Source organism: Myotis yumanensis, unplaced genomic scaffold (genome assembly GCF_028538775.1).
Source record: "Myotis yumanensis isolate MYYU_CA2020_CCGP unplaced genomic scaffold, mMyoYum1.0.hap1 SCAF_7, whole genome shotgun sequence".
NCBI classification, from domain to species: domain Eukaryota; kingdom Metazoa; phylum Chordata; class Mammalia; order Chiroptera; family Vespertilionidae; genus Myotis; species Myotis yumanensis.
In genome coordinates this window covers 35,431,006-35,448,183 of record NW_027223758.1, presented here as the reverse complement: position 1 = coordinate 35,448,183, position 17,178 = coordinate 35,431,006, and the positions used below count along the sequence as shown (strand labels likewise).

The 17,178-nt window shown below is 39.7% G+C and overlaps 1 protein-coding gene across 4 annotated transcripts in view; it reads right to left on the bottom strand.

Annotated features, from left to right (window-relative positions):
* The window catches only part of ASIP (agouti signaling protein), a 100,997-nt gene extending 83,910 nt beyond the window's left edge, over nt 1-17,087 (bottom strand). For 2 of the 4 annotated variants that reach the window (XM_070421508.1, XM_070421510.1), the window contains exons 1-3: nt 16,045-16,366; nt 15,682-15,804; nt 8,533-8,604 (exon numbers count right to left, since the gene is read on the bottom strand). In XM_070421508.1, the coding sequence (XP_070277609.1) occupies nt 8,533-8,558 (26 nt within the window). In that variant the 5' untranslated portion in view covers nt 8,559-8,604; nt 15,682-15,804; nt 16,045-16,366. Of the gene's footprint in view, nt 1-8,532; nt 8,605-15,681; nt 15,805-16,044; nt 16,367-17,018 lie in introns of those variants that run through there. The other 2 variants (XM_070421509.1, XM_070421511.1) reach the window with 2 other exon arrangements.
* Nucleotides 17,088-17,178: the final 91 nt, after the last annotated feature.

Below are 17,178 nucleotides of genomic sequence, written 5' to 3'. Positions count from 1 at the left end.
CGTTTGTTTTTTGTTTTTTTTAAAATTAAGTCTTAAAAAAGATTGTAATACTTTATTGTTGAAAGCATTACATATATCCCTCTTTTCCCCCATTGACCTCTTCTAGCCCACTCCCCCTCCCCTCTTATACCTCTTTAAATCTCCATTGCCATGCACCTTGTAAGATTTCAATAAATGTTAATTGATTGTGACAATGTGGGAATTTGGAGCATAGATGACAATAAGTGAAAGTAATTTTTGAAGGGGAATGTTTTGTCATCATCTTAAATGTTACATTTTTATTTTCTAGATACAACTTCCTAGCTATACCTTACCTGTTTCTTCTGCTGAATGTTCATGGGTAAAATAAAAAATGAATACAAAAATAACACTTTATTAAACCTGAGGGAGCACTTCAACTGTCAAGACAGGGGAGAAGATACGATTCAGAAAAGTTTGAACCCTACAAAAAGTTTAATGGGAATGTTAATTTGCAGAAACCCCCATCACAGAATGAGAGAGCTTTAGTTAGGAGGGAAAACAGTGTCATAAAAAATGCCCAAGATTGCTCTAACCGTTTGGCTCAGTGGATAGAGCGTTGGCCTGCGGACTGAGGGGTCCCAGGTTTGATTCCAGTCAAGGGCATGTACCTTGGTTTCGGGCACATCCCCAGTGGGGGGTGTGCAGGAGGCATCTGATTGATGTTTCTCTCTCATTGATGTTTCTAACTCTTTATCCCTCTCCCTTCCTCTCTGTAAAAAATCAATAAAATACATTTTTTAAAAATGCCCAAGATTAAGGAGAAACAGCTGCATTAAAGAGCACAAACTATTTGGCTTTAATTGCATAGAAGATAATTGGCCCCAACTGGTTTGTGAAAGATTCATAAACAAAAGAACACCGGGGGGGGGGGGGGGGGGACCAAAATAATGGTGCAAGAACTGTTAAAGCAAGACAATGAGATTCATTTCAACCCACATTATTCCTTAAGGCACACTGACTGCAAACTAGGAAAAATTTCAATTAAAGTTTTCTGAACCTGCCTTGGAGCTTTATTTAACAAGCTGTAAATATATGAGATTTTTTAAATGGTCTTAAATAAAATTTTGATTCTTGTCCTTATCAGAGAGGTTTATATTTCCCTATTCTTTGACTTAAGGTCTCATCAATTTGGTGTGAGTTTCTGAAAACACCCAAAATCTTTGATCAGTTTTAGCTTACAGTCTTAAATTAAATTGATTGAATCAAAGCCTTTCTCTAAAATCCCATTTTCAACATAAGTCTATACCTAGATAAACTGTAATTTAGGAGTAAAAGCAGAATAAATTTATTTAAACACCTAGAGAGACTTAGAACATTTACCACCAGAACACTCTTGCTGAAAGAACTATTAAGGAATATACTCAAACAGAAAGGACATAGGTAAGTTCAAAAACCAATGGTGAAAAAAAGCTGTTTAAATGTTGATAAATCATGCCAGTTTATGAGACTAACATACTCTTTAATCTAAAATCCAACAAGGACAGTAAGAGAAGAAAAAAATTTACAGGTCAAGCTCATCCATGAATATAGTCACAAAAATCCCAAATAAATTTAACAAATCAAATTCAATTTTAGATCAGATCCTCATCAGTTCCTAACCAGAACTCCGACCAGAACTTTGGCTGGAGATCCTGGCTAGAGGTCCTGACTAGGCTGCTGATCAACTGAAGGCTGTCTTCGTGTCATTCCTTCTTCGCCGACTCCGTCCACACCTTTGGGGACCCCTGGACCTGCTGGGGTTGGACTCCAGCAGAAAATAGTTGAAGAAAAGTTACTTTTAGAAAATAATAAAAAAGCTCCAACCCAGGAAAAAAAAAAAAAATTCAATTTTATAATCTAGGATTTTATCACAGGAATGGTTCAACCTTAGAAACTTTATTAATGTAACTCAAAACTGTATATATAACCATGTCAACATGTGTCCAAAAAAAATTAAACAAAATTCAATACTGACTTATGATTCTAATCACCTATCTGCCTTTGTGTAAACACAATCTTGAACCTTTGGGGAAACTATGTATCAGTGAGATACATGCAACCTTGGAGGCTTACATGGAAATGGGGGCATAACCTCATAATCTTTCTTTTTTTATTTTATTTTATTGTATTTTATTATTTTTTTTCTATTTTATTTTATTTGATAGTTTAAAGTATTACAGATAGTAGTACATATGCCTCCTTTCTCCCTGCGCCCCTTCCCCCCTCCAAATTGACCTTCCCTCGGCCTCCCCTACCCACCCGGCACATGCCCTCACCCCACCCACCCAGTGTCTTGTGTCCATTGATTATACTTATATGCATGCATACAAGTCCTTTGGTTGATCTCTTACCTCCCCCCCAACACTCCCCAGCCTTCCCACTGTAATTTGACAGTCTGTTCAATGCTTCTCTGCCTCTGTATCTATCTTTTTGTTCAACAGGTTATAATGTTCTTTAGTATCCATAAATGAGTGAGATCATGTGGTGTTTTTCTTTCACTTCCTGGCTTATTTCACTTAGCATAATGCTCTCCAGTTCCATCCATGCTGTTGCAAATGGTAAGAATTCCTTCTTTTTTATAGCGGCGTAATATTCCATTGTGTAGATGTACCACAGTTTTCTAATCCACTCATCTGTTGAGGGGCATTTAGGCTGTTTCCAAATCTTGGCTATTGTAAATTGTGCTGCTATGAACATAGGGGTGCATATATCCTTTCTGATTGGTGTTTCTGTTTTCTTGGGATATATTCCTAGAAGTAGTATTTGTTAGGTCAGAGAGAGCCTAGGATCAGATACATACAGATAATGGACTCTCCCTGGCATTTCTAACAGATCAGTGTGCCAGACACAGATACTGACTCCTTCCTGAATACCTTGCTGGCCCCCTGCAGCTGAAACTTCCTCAACTGAATACCTCAGCTCATGTCCCTGCCCCTCACCCAACGGCAATACAAAAAAAGCGCCCCCCTCCCTGTTGGCGTGAATCCACGTGCCCTGTCCTTGGGGATACGTGGGTCTCCCGGGGACGCAGAATAAACTTTCCTTCCTTCCTTCCTTTTCTGATCAACTCTCTTTATTTCCTTCGCCGCCTCCTGAGCCACCTAACCTAACAGTATTACTGTTAAATAGCAGTTCCATTTTTAAATTTTTGAGGAAACGCCATACTGTTTTCCACAATGGCTGCACCAGTCTACTTTCCCACCAGCAGTGAAGAAGGGTTCCTTTTTCTCTGCATCCTCTCCAGCACTTGTCATTTGTTGATTTGTTGATGATAGCCATTCTGACAGATGTGAGGTGGTACCTCATTGTCGTTTTGATTTGCATCTCTCAGATGATTAGTGACTTTGAGCATGTCTTCATGTGTCTCTTGGCTTTCTGAGTGTCCTCTTTCGAAAAGATTCTATTTAGGTCCTTTGCCCATTTTTTGATTGGATTGTTTATTTTCCTTTTGTTGAGTTGTATGAGTTCCCTGTAAATGTTGGAGATTAAACCCTTATCTGAAATATCATTGGCAAATATGTTCTCCCATGCAGTGGGCTTTCTTCTTGTTTTGTTGATGGTTTCTTTTGCTGTGCAGAGCCTTTTATTTTGATGTAATCCCATTTGTTTATTTTCTCCTTAGTCTCTCTTGCCCTAGGATCTGTGTGTCTAAAGATATTGCTACGACATATGTCTGCAATTTTGCTGCCTATGGAGTCTTGTAGGATTTTTATGGTTTCCCGTCTTACATTCAAGTTCTTTAGGCATTTTGAGTTTGTTTTTGCGTATGGCGTAAGTTGGTGATCTAGTTTCATTTTTTTTTTTGGCAAGTATCTGACCAAATTTCCCAGCACTATTAAAGAGGCATTTATTGTATGCCCTTGCCTCCTCTGTTGAATATTGAGTATAATGGTTTGGGTCAATTTCTGGGTCCCCTATTCTGTTCCATTGATCTATATGTCTGTTCTTGTGCCAGTACCAGGCAGTTTTGAGAACCGTGGCTTGGTAATATAGTTTGACATCTGGTATTGTGATCCCTCCAACTTTGTTCTTCTTTGTTCTGTGCCTATTTGAGGTCTTTTTTTATTCCAGATGAATTTTTGGAGAGTTTGTTCTAGATCTTTGAAATATGCCATTGGTATTTTAATAAGTATTGCATTGAATCTATAGGTTGCTTTAGGTAGTATGGACATTTTAATGATGTTGATTCTATCAATCCATGAAGATGGTATGTTCTTCCATCTGTTTATGTCTTCCTCTATCTCTTTTTTCAATGTCCTGTAATTTTCTGAGTACAGGTTTTTTACGTCCTTGGTTAAGTTTATTCCTAGGTATTTTAATTTTTTTTTTGTGCAATGGTAAATGGGATTGTTTTTTTCATTTCTCTTTCTGTGAGTTCATTATTGGTGTATAAAAAAGCCATAGATTTCTGGGTGTTAATTTTGTATACTGCTACATTGCCAAATTCATTTATTAGGTCTAGTAGTTTTTTGATGGAGTCTTTGGGGTTTTCTATGTATAATATCATGTCATCTGCAAATAAGGACCATTTTACTTCTTCTTTTCCAATTTGGGTGCCTTTTATTTTTTCTTCTTGTCTGATCACTATGGCTAATACTTCCAGTACTATGTTGAACAGGAGTGGTGAGAGTGGGCATCCCTGTCTTGTTCCTGTGCTTAGGGGAAATGGTGTTAGTTTTTGTCCATCGAGTATGATGTTGGCTGTGGGTTTGTCATATAGGGCTTTTATTATGTTGAGGTATGATCCCTCTATTCCCACTTTGCTGAGAGTTTTTATCAAGAAAGAGTGTTGGATTTTGTCAAATGCTTTTTCTGCATCAATTGATATGATTATGTGATTTTTGTCTCTCAGTTTGTTTATGTGATGTATCACATTTATTGATTTGCGGATACTGAACCATCCTTGCATCCCTGGAATATATCCCACTTGGTCATGGTGTATGATCTTTCTAATGTATTGCTGAATCCGATTTGCTAGGATTTTGTTGAGGATTTTAGCATCTATGTTCATCAAGGATATTGGCCTGTAGTTCTCTTTTTTTGTGGTGTCTTTATCTGATTTTGGGATTAGGGTAATGCTGGCTTCATAGAAAGAATTGGGAAGTGTACCTTCCTCTTGAATTTTTTGGAATAGTCTGAGGAGGATAGGTTTTAGTTCTTCTTTGAATGCTTGGTAGAACTCCCCTGTAAAGCCATCTGGACCAGGGCTTTTGTTTGCTGGAAGATTTTTGATTGCTGTTTCAATTTCTTCAGTAGTTATTGACCTATTCAGGTTTTTTGACTCTTCTTGGTTGAGTTTTGGGAGCTTGTATTTTTCTAAGGATATGTCCATTTTATCTAGGTTGTCCATTTTGTTGAAAAACCTCATAATTTTTCAATGATTAAAGTAGACAGATCTTTTGTGTAACCGAGAATTATTTAGCATGATAATGGTTTGTGATTATGTTTTTTATCACTTAGTGATAAATACCAAAATATTTACAGATGAAACAATATGATAAATAATAATAAATAATAGAACTGATTTAATAATAATACAGTGGCATGGGCTATAGTAGATACAGAAGAGAACATGAGGTATTAAAGCTGTATGATGGGTACAGTGAGATTCATGACACTAGTTTCTCTATTTTTTGTATAGCATTGATATTTTTCATAATAAAAGCTTTTAAAAAACCACCAGGAACATCTGTAAAGTATTTCTTTCTTTATTTTTGTTGTTAATCCTCACCCAAGGGTATATTTTTCATTGATTTTATAGAGAGTGGAAGGGAGGGGGAAAGACAGAGAGAAACATCGATGTGAGAGAGACACATTGATTGGTTGCCTCCTGCATGCACCCCGACCAGGGTAGGGGATCAAACCTGTAACCCAGGTATGTGCCCTTGACTGAGAATCAAACCTGTGACCCTAACCAGTGAGCACACAGGCCAGGGCATCTGTAAAGAATTTAGATTTCAGGTCCCAACCCAGAGACATGGGATCCAAGAAACTACAATGTTAACAAACTCCTCCATCCTCACCTGCTCCTAACCCCTAACATCCCAACTCCCACATGCAATTGTTCTTCAGACCACACTCTGAGAAATACTCTGTTTTCAAGTGATAGTTTGAAATGGAGATGTTCTTCATTATAGATAGTTGCTTGTTATTAAACTTTAAAAAAATGTTATCATTGATTCCAAAGAGGGAGGAGAAACATCAATGCTGAGGGAGCATCTTGCACACCCCCTACTGGGATCCAGCCTGCAACATGGGCAAGTTCCCTGATTGGGAATTGAACCGTGACCCCCTGGTTCATAGGTCAATGCTCTACCACTGATCCACACTGGCCAGGCTTGTTTTGATTTTAAAATAACACCCCTGGAGAAATCACCACTGCCTTCCAAAAGGACTGAATATGTTCACTGTAGATCTCTCCAGAGGTAATTAAATTTCCAAGAAATATGTCAATGAACATATGTAGATTACATTTAATTCACTGCCACTATACACAGTGAGGTTCAAATCAGGATTTGAGGAAAACACAGAAGTTTTGGCTATTTTAATTACCTTCTCTGTATTTCTGAAATATATAACACCTGCTCTTGTGCCCTCTTCACGTTTTGCCCTCCGATATACCACCTTATTCAGTTTCCCTCTACAGAGAAAATCCCATGCCCAGAATCTAAGACGGGTCCATCCAGAGTCTGAGCACATGGTTTTTTGCAAAAGAAAAGGGCTACTAGGATATATTTTCTCCAATTTTTCAACTCTGATTTAAAGGCTTCAGCAGATAAAATCTTCAGAAGATCAGAGTGCATCATTTTGAATATGAGTAGTTATGCCTCATATCACCTTTCCCTTTCTCTTCATGCACCCTGCCCACCCAATCTGCCTCCTACTTTTTTTAACCTTTTGGTTAGTCCTCACCAGAGGATATTTTTTCCATTACTTTTTCAGAGAGAGTGACAGGAAGGGAAGGAGGGAGTGGGAAAGAGAGAGGAACATTGATGTAAGAGATACATCGACTGGCTGCCTCCTGCACAGGGCCTTACTGGGGGCAGGGAGAAAACCTGCAACCCAGATATGTGCCCTTGACTGGGAATTGAACCCGAGACCCTTTGGTCCAGAGGCCAAGGCTCTAACCATTGAGAAGAACCAGCCAGGGCTGACTCCTACTTTTAAAAATATATATAGGTCAATGCTCAACCACTGAGCCACGCTGGCCAGGCTGCCTCCTACTTTTAAGAACAAAACAGCCCTAGCCGGTTTGGCTCAGTGGATAGAGCACTGGCCTTCGGACTGAAGGGTCCCAGGTTCGATTCCGGTCAAGGGCATGTACCTGGGTTGAAGGCACATCCCCAGTAGGGGGTGTGCAGGAGGCAGCTGATCGATGTCTCTCTCATCGATGTTTCTAACACTCTATCCCTCTCCCTTCCTCTCTGTAAAAAATCAATAAAATATATATATTTTTAAAAAAGAACAAAACAGAACCCTCTAGTAGTTAACTCCCCTAAACTCTTTCTATGTGTTCTACCCCTTTCTTTCAACCTCACTAAAAGAGGAATTTCGCTCCCCAGCACTCTTCCACTAGACTTACTGGTTATACCTTGCCCCATCTTTTCTCTCTCTGCTAAACTTACCTTCTTTGCAGAAGTAGGGCATTTTGGCTAAGTTCTTCATTTGTAAAAACGTGTGTATTTGTATATGCCTAATAAAAATTTTTGGCTCTATCTGTTCTGGCTCAGTGAATAGAGCATTGCCCTGTGGACTGAAGGGTTCCAGGTTCGATTTCAGTCAAGGGCACATGCCCTAGTTGTGGGCTCAATCCCCAGTAGGGGGCAGCTGACCAATGATTCTCATCATTGATGTTTCTATTTCTCTCTCCCTCTCCCTTCCTCTCTGAAATCAATAAAAATATATTTTAAAATTTTTTAGATGGCTTGCATTTTTTATTTCTGCATTGTTTCATTTTTAATGAGGATTTATTTATTTCGTTTATGCCAGAAAAATAATATAAATTTCCATTTTGAAAAACCTAAAACAACAAAAGCCAAGTCCATGTTTGGGGTTGAATGACTGAACCAATTGATGTGTTTTTCTCACATCGATATTTCTCTCTGTCTTTCCCTCTCTCTAAAAATCAATGGAAAAATATCCTCTGGTGAAGATAAAAAAAAAAAAAAAAAGTGTCAGAACCAGAAAATTCAGAGGTAAAATTCCACTTTCATGAGGCTTATGTGGAAACAGCCTAGGTCAGGGAATTCCAGTACCTGTTTTCAAGTCTTATTATTATCATTTCTTGGTTGGTTGATGTTAGGCAAGTTAAATTTTCTGACTTTATGTGTCTTCATTATTAACATGGTGGTAATCATCCCTACACAGACTATCTTATTTGTAATGACCAAGTAAGATAACTGATATAAATGTACTAATATATATCAATATATATCATTTATCATTAACTCAATTACAATAGGCAGAGTCAAATATATTTTGAGAGGTAGTGTAAGAGAATAGAAAGAGTATGAGCTTCAGAGTCACACAGACCTGGACTCGAATTCCATCTCCGTCATTCATTGTGTGATCCTGGGTGACTTCACCTCTCTGAGCTTCAATTTCCTGTTTATAAAACGAGTATAATATTATTAACCTGACAAGACTGTTGTGAGGATTAAATGAGGTAATGCATGCAACACATCTGCTGTAGGGCCTGACTCTTAGTACATACTCAGCAGATATTAATTCTTCCCCTTATTCTAACAAGTTGGGATCAGTTTTCTTATGCTCACATGAAAATCCTGAGCTTGTATTTCCTCAATTAATGCTAAACCACATTAGTAATTACCATCTTAGGTCATCAATAGTCCTCAAAAAGGCTGTTTACTTGCTGCTTTCTTGGGACCAAATTATAAGGTGAGCAGTTCAAATTGAAAGAGTTCAGCATACATATATCCTTTGAAGTGGTAACAGGTTATTGCTGAGACATCTTTAAAAGTATTTTGTTACAAAATAAGACGCGAAACTTATAATGAATATTAAAAAATATCAGAGACACTGGAATACTGGAAAAACAATATTCAAAAAAATTATCTTAAAAGTTTTTGATTGTTTCTATCTTTTCTATTTGAACCTCACACACACACAAAAACCCAGAAGCTGGACAGGCTTTATTATTCTGTTTAAAGATGAAGAAACTAAGGCATGAGAAGAAAAAAGAAGAGTGACTTGGTCAAGATTCATCAGTCATCAAGAAACAACCAAGAACTCCACCTTGATCTTTGACTCCCCATTCAGTGCTTTTAAAAACAAGATTTCGGTTAAATACACATAACATAGAAGTATTCATCTATGACCAAATATGAGTTGCTTCTATCTCTGGGCTACTGTGAGTAATGCTGCTATGAACATGGGTGTACAAATATCTCTTAAAGACCCTGGTTTCAGCTGAAACCGGTTTGGCTCAGTGGATAGAGCGTCTGCCTGCGGACTGAAGGGTCCCAGGTTCGATTCCGGTCAAGGGCATGTACCTGGGTTGCGGGCACATCCCGGTGGGAGATGTGCAGGAGGCAGCTGATCGATGTTTCTCTCTCATTGATGTTTCTAACTCTCTGTCTCTCTCCCTTCCTCTCTGTAAAAAATCAATAAAATATATTTTAAAAAAAAAAGACCCTGATTTCAATTTTTTTGGATATATACTTAGAATTGGAATTGCTAATTCATATGGTAATTCTATTTTTAACTTTTTGAGGAACCACCATACTGTTAGGAGGATCAGCCATACATAGTGGCTGCACCATTTTACACTTCCACCAACAGTGCACAAGGATTCTAATATCTCCACATTCTTGCTAGCGCTTATCATTTCCTACTTTATGTTTTTGTTCTAATAGCCATCCTAATGGCTATTGTGGTTTTCTTAAGAGTTTTGAAGTCTTCTGTAGAGATGCCAAAACACTAAGTAAACCTGGGTAACATCACCAACAGTTTAAAGCATTAAGATGCTACTAGATTTAATACACTGTATGAGGCAACAGTACACAGTCCTTGCCTTCAAGGATTTTATAATCTAGCTGAAAAGAAAGGATATGTGCATTTAAAAATAAATAATGATGCAAGATAACATAGTCAAAATGATAAGTATTACATGAAGACAGAGAAGGATAAAATTATAGTAGGCTGGCTGATTAGAAAAGGCCTTAAAGAGCAATTTTAAAAGGAAGGGTTTAAATCAGTGATGGCGAATCTATGACACGCGAACTCATTTTTTTGGTTGATTTTTCTTTGTTAAATGGCATTTAAATATATAAAATAAATATCAAAAATATAAGTCTTTGTTTTACTATGGTTGCAAATATCAAAAAATGTCTATATGTGACACGGCACCAGAGTTAGGGTTTTTCAAAATGCTGACATGCCGAGCTCAAAAGGTTCGCCATCACTGGTTTAAATTATCCAAAAGAAGAGGAGGAAATTAATTTTTTATTTCAAGTATTATTCAATGCATTCTTTCAACATTTATGGGGCTCCTAATAAATTCTAAACACTGTGCTGAGATTGGGGGTTACTAAGTCTCTCAAGAGCAAGGCAGAAAGATGGGCAATGAGTAGTGACAATCCAAGGTACTGAGTATGTACACGGTGTGCTGAATCTTTTTTCTTTCTCTGCCCCCCCCCCCACTTTTTTTTTTTTTACACATTAACTTTTTTATTGTGGTAAAAACATATGACATGAAAGTTACCATCTTAACCATTTTTTAAAAAATATTTTATTTATTTATTTCAGAGAGGAAGGGAGAGGGAGATAGAAACATCAATGATTAGAGAGAATCATTGATCTTGTTGGGGTGCATAGAGACCCCCCCACATATTTGACTGCCTTCAGATATCTCTGGACCAAAACTCTCCTAGTTGTTCTCAGAGAAAATTTCCATATTGATTTATTTCCAGAGTGATTTTGTTTCTTCACTTTCAAGCCTGGGTAGTTAGCCTACTGGGTTCTCCCAGGGAGCCTGTTTTGTAAAGGCCCCTTAACAAGTCTTAGTATTTTTTGGTTATTGATTTCACTGCAGCTTCATGCATCTAGTTAATCTGGCTGGCAGTGTAGGTAGCGCTTTATTTTGGTGAACACTAGTTTCTCACAATTATATTCCTTTTGTCATTTGTAAAGCGACATGCCAGTCCTCCAGGCTCTGTGGGCTTCTGGCCAAACCAAGAAGCCCGAGCCTCAGTTTGCACACATGGCAGTGGAGGCGCTTTGTAGTGGATTGTCTGCATGTTGGCCATTAGAATAAAAAAGTTGGAAAAATAAAAACAAGAGAATCATTGATCAGCTGCCTCCTTCATGCCCCCTACTGGGGAGCGAGCCTGCAACCTGGGCGTGTGCCCTGACTGGGAATCAAACTGTGACCTCCTGGTTCATAGGTCCACGCTCAACCACTGAGCCACACCAGTCGAGCAATTTTACCATTTTTACGTGTACAGTTCAGCAGTGTTAAGTACATCCATATTATTCATGCAACCACTCTCCAAAACTTTATCTTCTTGCAAAACTAAAGCTCTATACTCATTAAACACTAACTGCCCACCCGCTTCTCCTCCCAACCTCTGGCAACCACCATTCTACCTTCTGTTTCTATGAGAGTGATTACTATAGATACCTCATATAAGTGAAATCATACATAAAGTTGTCTTTTTGTGACTGTTTTATTTCACTTAGTATAATGTCCTCAAAATTGAATCACTGCTTCCTGAGAGCCTACTAATCTATCAATAAGACTATTATCACCTCATTTTACAGTGAATCATAAAAGGAGTATGTAAAGCACATTTTTTCCAGACTATATTCATGCCCAATTTTTTCAAATGGAATATAGCTAGGAAGTTTGCCATTCTCCCTTGGGAAGGAGGCTACATTTAAGAAGATAAGGCTGTTACAAGTTAGTATTTAGCTCTCATCTATCACCCATATGGGTTCTTATATTCACAAACATGTGCTAGGCACTGGGGAAGCAAAGAAAGATCAGTAAGGCACAGAATTCTGCCCTCCAGGATCTCAAAGGTAGCTATAATATATGATAAGGGTTATAATCTATACTAATAAAAGGGTAATATACTAATTAGACCGGGTCATCCGGACATCTTCTGGACGTCCGACTTCCTTCTGGACAGTTAGGGGTGACCAGGCTGGCAGGGACCAGTTAGGGGGCGATCAGGACGGCAGGTAGAGTGGTTAGGGGCAATCAGGCAGGCCGGCAGAGGAGCAGTTAGGGGGCGACCGGGCTGGCAGGCGGGCAGTTAGGGGGTGATCTGGCCAGCAGGGGGGCTACTAGGGGATGACCAGGCCAGCAGGGGACCAGTTAGGGGGCAATCAGGCCAGCAAGCAGAGGCAGTTAGGGGCGATCAGGCAGGCAGGAGAGTGGTTAGGGGCAATCAGGCAGGCTGGCAGGGGAGCAGTTAGGGAGCGGCTAGACTGGCAGGGGGGCAGTTAGGGGGTGACCAGGTTGGCAGGGGACCAGTTAGGGGGCGATCTGGCCAGCAAGCAGAGGCAGTTAGGGGCAATCAGGCAGGCAGGTAGAGTGGTTAGGGGCAATCAGACAGGCAGGCAGGCAAGCGGTTAGGAGCCAGCAGTCCGGATTGCAAGAGGGATGTCCAACTGCCAGTTTAGGCCCCATCCCTGTGGCAGTTGGACATCCCCCAAGGGATCCCAGATTGGAGAGGGTGCAGACCAGGCTGAGGGACCCCCCCCCCCCACATAAATTTCGTGTACCAGGCCTCTAGCTGAGTAATGAAAGAAGACAAGTTGAAATGATTAGCTCGCCCCATCCCCCCCCCCACCCCCGGCCGACACACTAAGTAAATCATAGGCTTCTTTTAAAAAGTAACATCTAAGCTGGATCTTAAAGGATGGCAGAAGTTCATCAGATGGGAAGAGAAGGGACAGACATTTCAGCCAGGGGACCAGCATGTTTAGGAGATTTAGTGTAGTTGGAACTTAGAATACATGATGGGGAGTATTAAGAAAGGTAGAGAGTACAGTGCTGAGAAGCGCTGGAGAGGCAGACTGTGGATAGTTTTATTCTAAAAAGTAACAGATAAATAACTGATTTTTAGGCAGAGGAACAGCATGATTGACTTTTTAAAGGAAACTGCAGGCCAGATGGAGAATGAACTGACGTTACAAAAAGCCAAGACCGTAACATCAGAGAAGGATGTCAGCTAGTTAACCAAATAGGGTCTCACAAATCCTGCTGGAGTTCAGAATCTCCTATTTGGCCTATAAGACAAGAAATCTGATTTTCCTAATGCATCTAGCATGGAAATATACTTGAGGACTGACTCACAATACCTAATTCATAAAAAAATGTGGTATAAAGTATAATTCTAATTTACTAATACACATTCATTTATCAAACACCTATAAAGAATCTTTGTGTTAAGCATTTTTCTAGGTTCTAGGGATACAGCTGTGGTGAACAATTTCCTGCCCTCACAGAGTTACATTCTAGAGTTTAAAATATTTTTTCAGTGACTAAAATATTTGTGTTTGAACCTTGGCCAGTGTTGCTAAATGGTTAGAGAGTTGACCCTGGCACCAAAAGGTCTTGGGTTTGATTCCGGATCAAGGGCATGTACCTGGGTTGCGGATTCAGTTGGAGTATGCGCAGGAGGCAGCCAACCAGTCATCTCTCTCTCTCTCTCTCTCTCCCCGCCTCCCTCCCTTCCAAGTTCTCTGTAAAGCAATGGAAAAAATATCCTTAGGTGAAGATTAACAAAATATATATATTTGTGTTTGCTGTCCAGAGGATTTCCTTCCTGGTATAAAGGTACTCTAAGTTGGTAATTAAAATGTTGTTTGGTGAATGATGAGAAAAAAAAGAGAGGTGGATGATTTTATTCAGGAACCAGGTGAAGCCTAAAAAATTATTTATGTTAATAAATAGCTTAACAATGTTCTTTGGGTTTACAATTTCTCAGTCCTGAACAAGGCTGGATGAAAAAACATGGCCAAATCCTGGCAGATTCCTCCCTTTCTGGGTTCCAGGTGAACCATTTCAATTCTAACACATTCTTTCAGACATATTGGATTACAGCTAATTTTAATTACTTCTTTGGGGGATCCTCACTATACTTTCTACTACATGAACCCAAAGATAAGTTCAATTTCAGTCATTTTTACTATACATGATTAAACGAAGGCTCTGCCCTAACCAGTTTGACTCAGTGGATAGAGCATCGGCCTGTGGACTGAAAGGTCCCAGGTTCGATTCCGGTCAAGGGCATGTACCTTGGTTGTGGGCACATCTCCAGTAGGAGGTGTGCAGGAGGCAGCTGATGGATGTTTCTCTCTCATCGATGTTTCTAACTCTCTATCCCTCTCTCTTCCTCTCTGTAAAAAATCAATAAAAATATATTTAAAAAAAATAAATGAAGGCTCCAACTTCAACTATATTACTGTAAGCAATCATGTTAAAATTTGGGGCACTACTGGATTTTTGTCCAGTAATTCAACAAATATTTACCAAATATCTAAGTGCCTGTGATGATACTAGGCTTTGTTACATGTTGGGAATATCAGACTGAACAAGACAGGTTGTACCTATCCTCAAGGAATTTACATACATTTTAGTAGTGAAGTGAGATTATGAAAATCACCACTAAACAACTGACCAATAAATTAATTGTGGTGTAATGAAGGAAAGGGGCAAGAGAATGTTATAATATCCAAGAGACAGATGAAAATCACCTGGACTAGACTAGTGGCATTGGAGAAAGAAATGGTTGGATTTGAGATTTATTTTGAACATAGAATCGAGATTTGATAATGAACTGAATGAAGGTGAGGAAAAGGAAGGACTCAAGTTAACTCCTGGGTTTCTGACTTAAGCAACTGGGCAGGCAATGGCCTTGAGATGAAGAAGACTTGCAAGAGGAAATACCCAGAGTTTTAAATACAGTAACTTTGAGATCTCAACATGAAAATGTAGATAAGTAGAGAAGTAGGCACTTGAATATGTGAGGTTGAAAGGTTTGGTTTGAAAATATGGATTTGGTAATCACTGACATAATGACAGTATTTGGAGATAGTATTTTCATTAGAGTATATATAACCTAGTCAACTTGATTAGAAATGCTGATTCCTAAATCTCCTCAGTGACACATTTTCTCAGAAATCATTTCTATGTATGACTAGTTAAGAATTCATTCCTACTAGTTTAGTTCTCAAAGGATAACTATTCAAGACTTCTTTGGGGGATCCTCACTATACTTTCTACTACATGAACCCAAAGATAAGTTCAATTTCAGAGTTACCAGTGCTTTTCATTAATATCTCAGTGACTTGCTTTTTTTTGGTCTCTCACCAAAGCTAACTCTTAAAGGCCTCATATAATTAGGTGCTCATGGATCAAAAGGGTTGAATAGGTCTGGATTTCTATGCAGATTAGAATCTCTATTTAATTATGGTTTCTATAAGTTAAATATCAATTACAAGGATGTATGGACTTGCTTACCAAGTAGAAAGAGTACTGGACTAAGACTTATGAGATCTGAGTTGTAGTTCAAGTGCTATAACTATTTAAGTCACAGCCCCTATAGGCCTGCTATTTTATGGGTCAAGTGAAGAGACTATGGAATATTTTAAAGACTATGAAAACACAAAAGTTAGTTTACAATTGAAGAATTATAACCCTTAGCTTACTATTGGGCAGCTGGAGATCTGGGGTGGGGCTGAGCATCAAGAATGGCCCAGAGTAAAGATTCCAGTAGTCTGTTTCTGGATTTCTCACTAATTTTTGTGCACTTCATAACTTGGCTTCTGTGTCTATAAAACAAGAAAATCACAATGATTTCACTCACCCTTACGGGAAGAAATTAATAAATGCTTATGTTTTGCAGAGATTCCTAGATGAAAGAGGTTAGAAAAATACAAATGATTTGTGTTGATGTTCCTATTAGCTTAGTCTAAGTAAGATCTATCTCCTGGAAAAGCTTGGCTTCCATTGCTTTGTGACTTGCCAACACCCCAGGGAATTTTGGCTTTTCCTGGGAAAAAAATTACTACCTTTGGGGAAATCTCTGAAGAAAGTCTTGCAAGTAGCCAGTTTAGGGAGGTCATGCCTGGTACCATGCTGTAAAGGAAAATAAATCTTTTCACAAAAGCGATCAAGATAATTTGCTAATCATACCAGCATTTCCCAAACAGGGAATTACCTACCACAAGCCAAATCCTGTGCATTCTTTCCAGCACTTTTTTTTTTTTTTTTTTTAGTTCTGTTTGTTAATCCTCAGCTGAGGATATTTTTCCATCGAGAGACAGAGAAACATTTATGTGAGAGAAACACATAGATTGGTTGCCTCCGGCCTGGGGAAGAGCCTGCAACCGAGGTACCAGCCCTCGACCGGAATCAAACCCGGGACCCTCTGGGACGCAGGCCACGCTCTAACCACTGAGCCAATCTGGCCAGTGCTCAGCGCCTTCTTTACGAGATGCCCACTGTTCCTCATGCTGTCTCCCCTTGCAGGAAACAAGCCCAACCTTGTTCAACTATAGGGGCGTTCGCGGTGGTCTGTGGGTGGAGGGCATTAACACAGCGAGAGCTCCCTAAAGGGCAGGTGCTACTATGCCTCAAGGGATCTTCGTGATGCACCCGGCGCGTTCAAGGAGAGACTTCATAAACAAGTGTTTGAGGTTCCCGACCGTCCGCCTCTGGCCAGGCCGTTTCTCCTCTGGGTACGTCTTTTCTCTTTGGTTTGCGACCTCCCAAGTTGAAATCCAACATGTTAGGTTAAATTTCCCATGAAGTAAAACCCCCTCGTGAGGTGAGTACCTCCAGCTCCAATTTAGAGTTCCTCAAATACTAAAACACCCCAAAGGGGCACGGTACAGGTAATAGGAAAATTAAAGCCCCAACGGGTCCACATGACTGTTTTAGCCCTCACCCTAACCCAGGAGAAATGGCCCTGAATTCACTGTACAAGCAGACGCTCTACTCCGCGAAAGGATTTGAAGGAAAAGTCACCACAGCGAAACCGAACCTTCCCGGAAGTCTTCCTCAGACGTCAAGCACACGCAGAGGTCGCTGCGAGGCCGCCGCGCAATTGCCCGCCTCCTCTAAGAGGACTACAAGTCCCGGCGTGCCTCGAGATGCGGCGTCGCCGCGTAACTCGCGCCAGACTGCGCGTTAGGGCAGCTCCT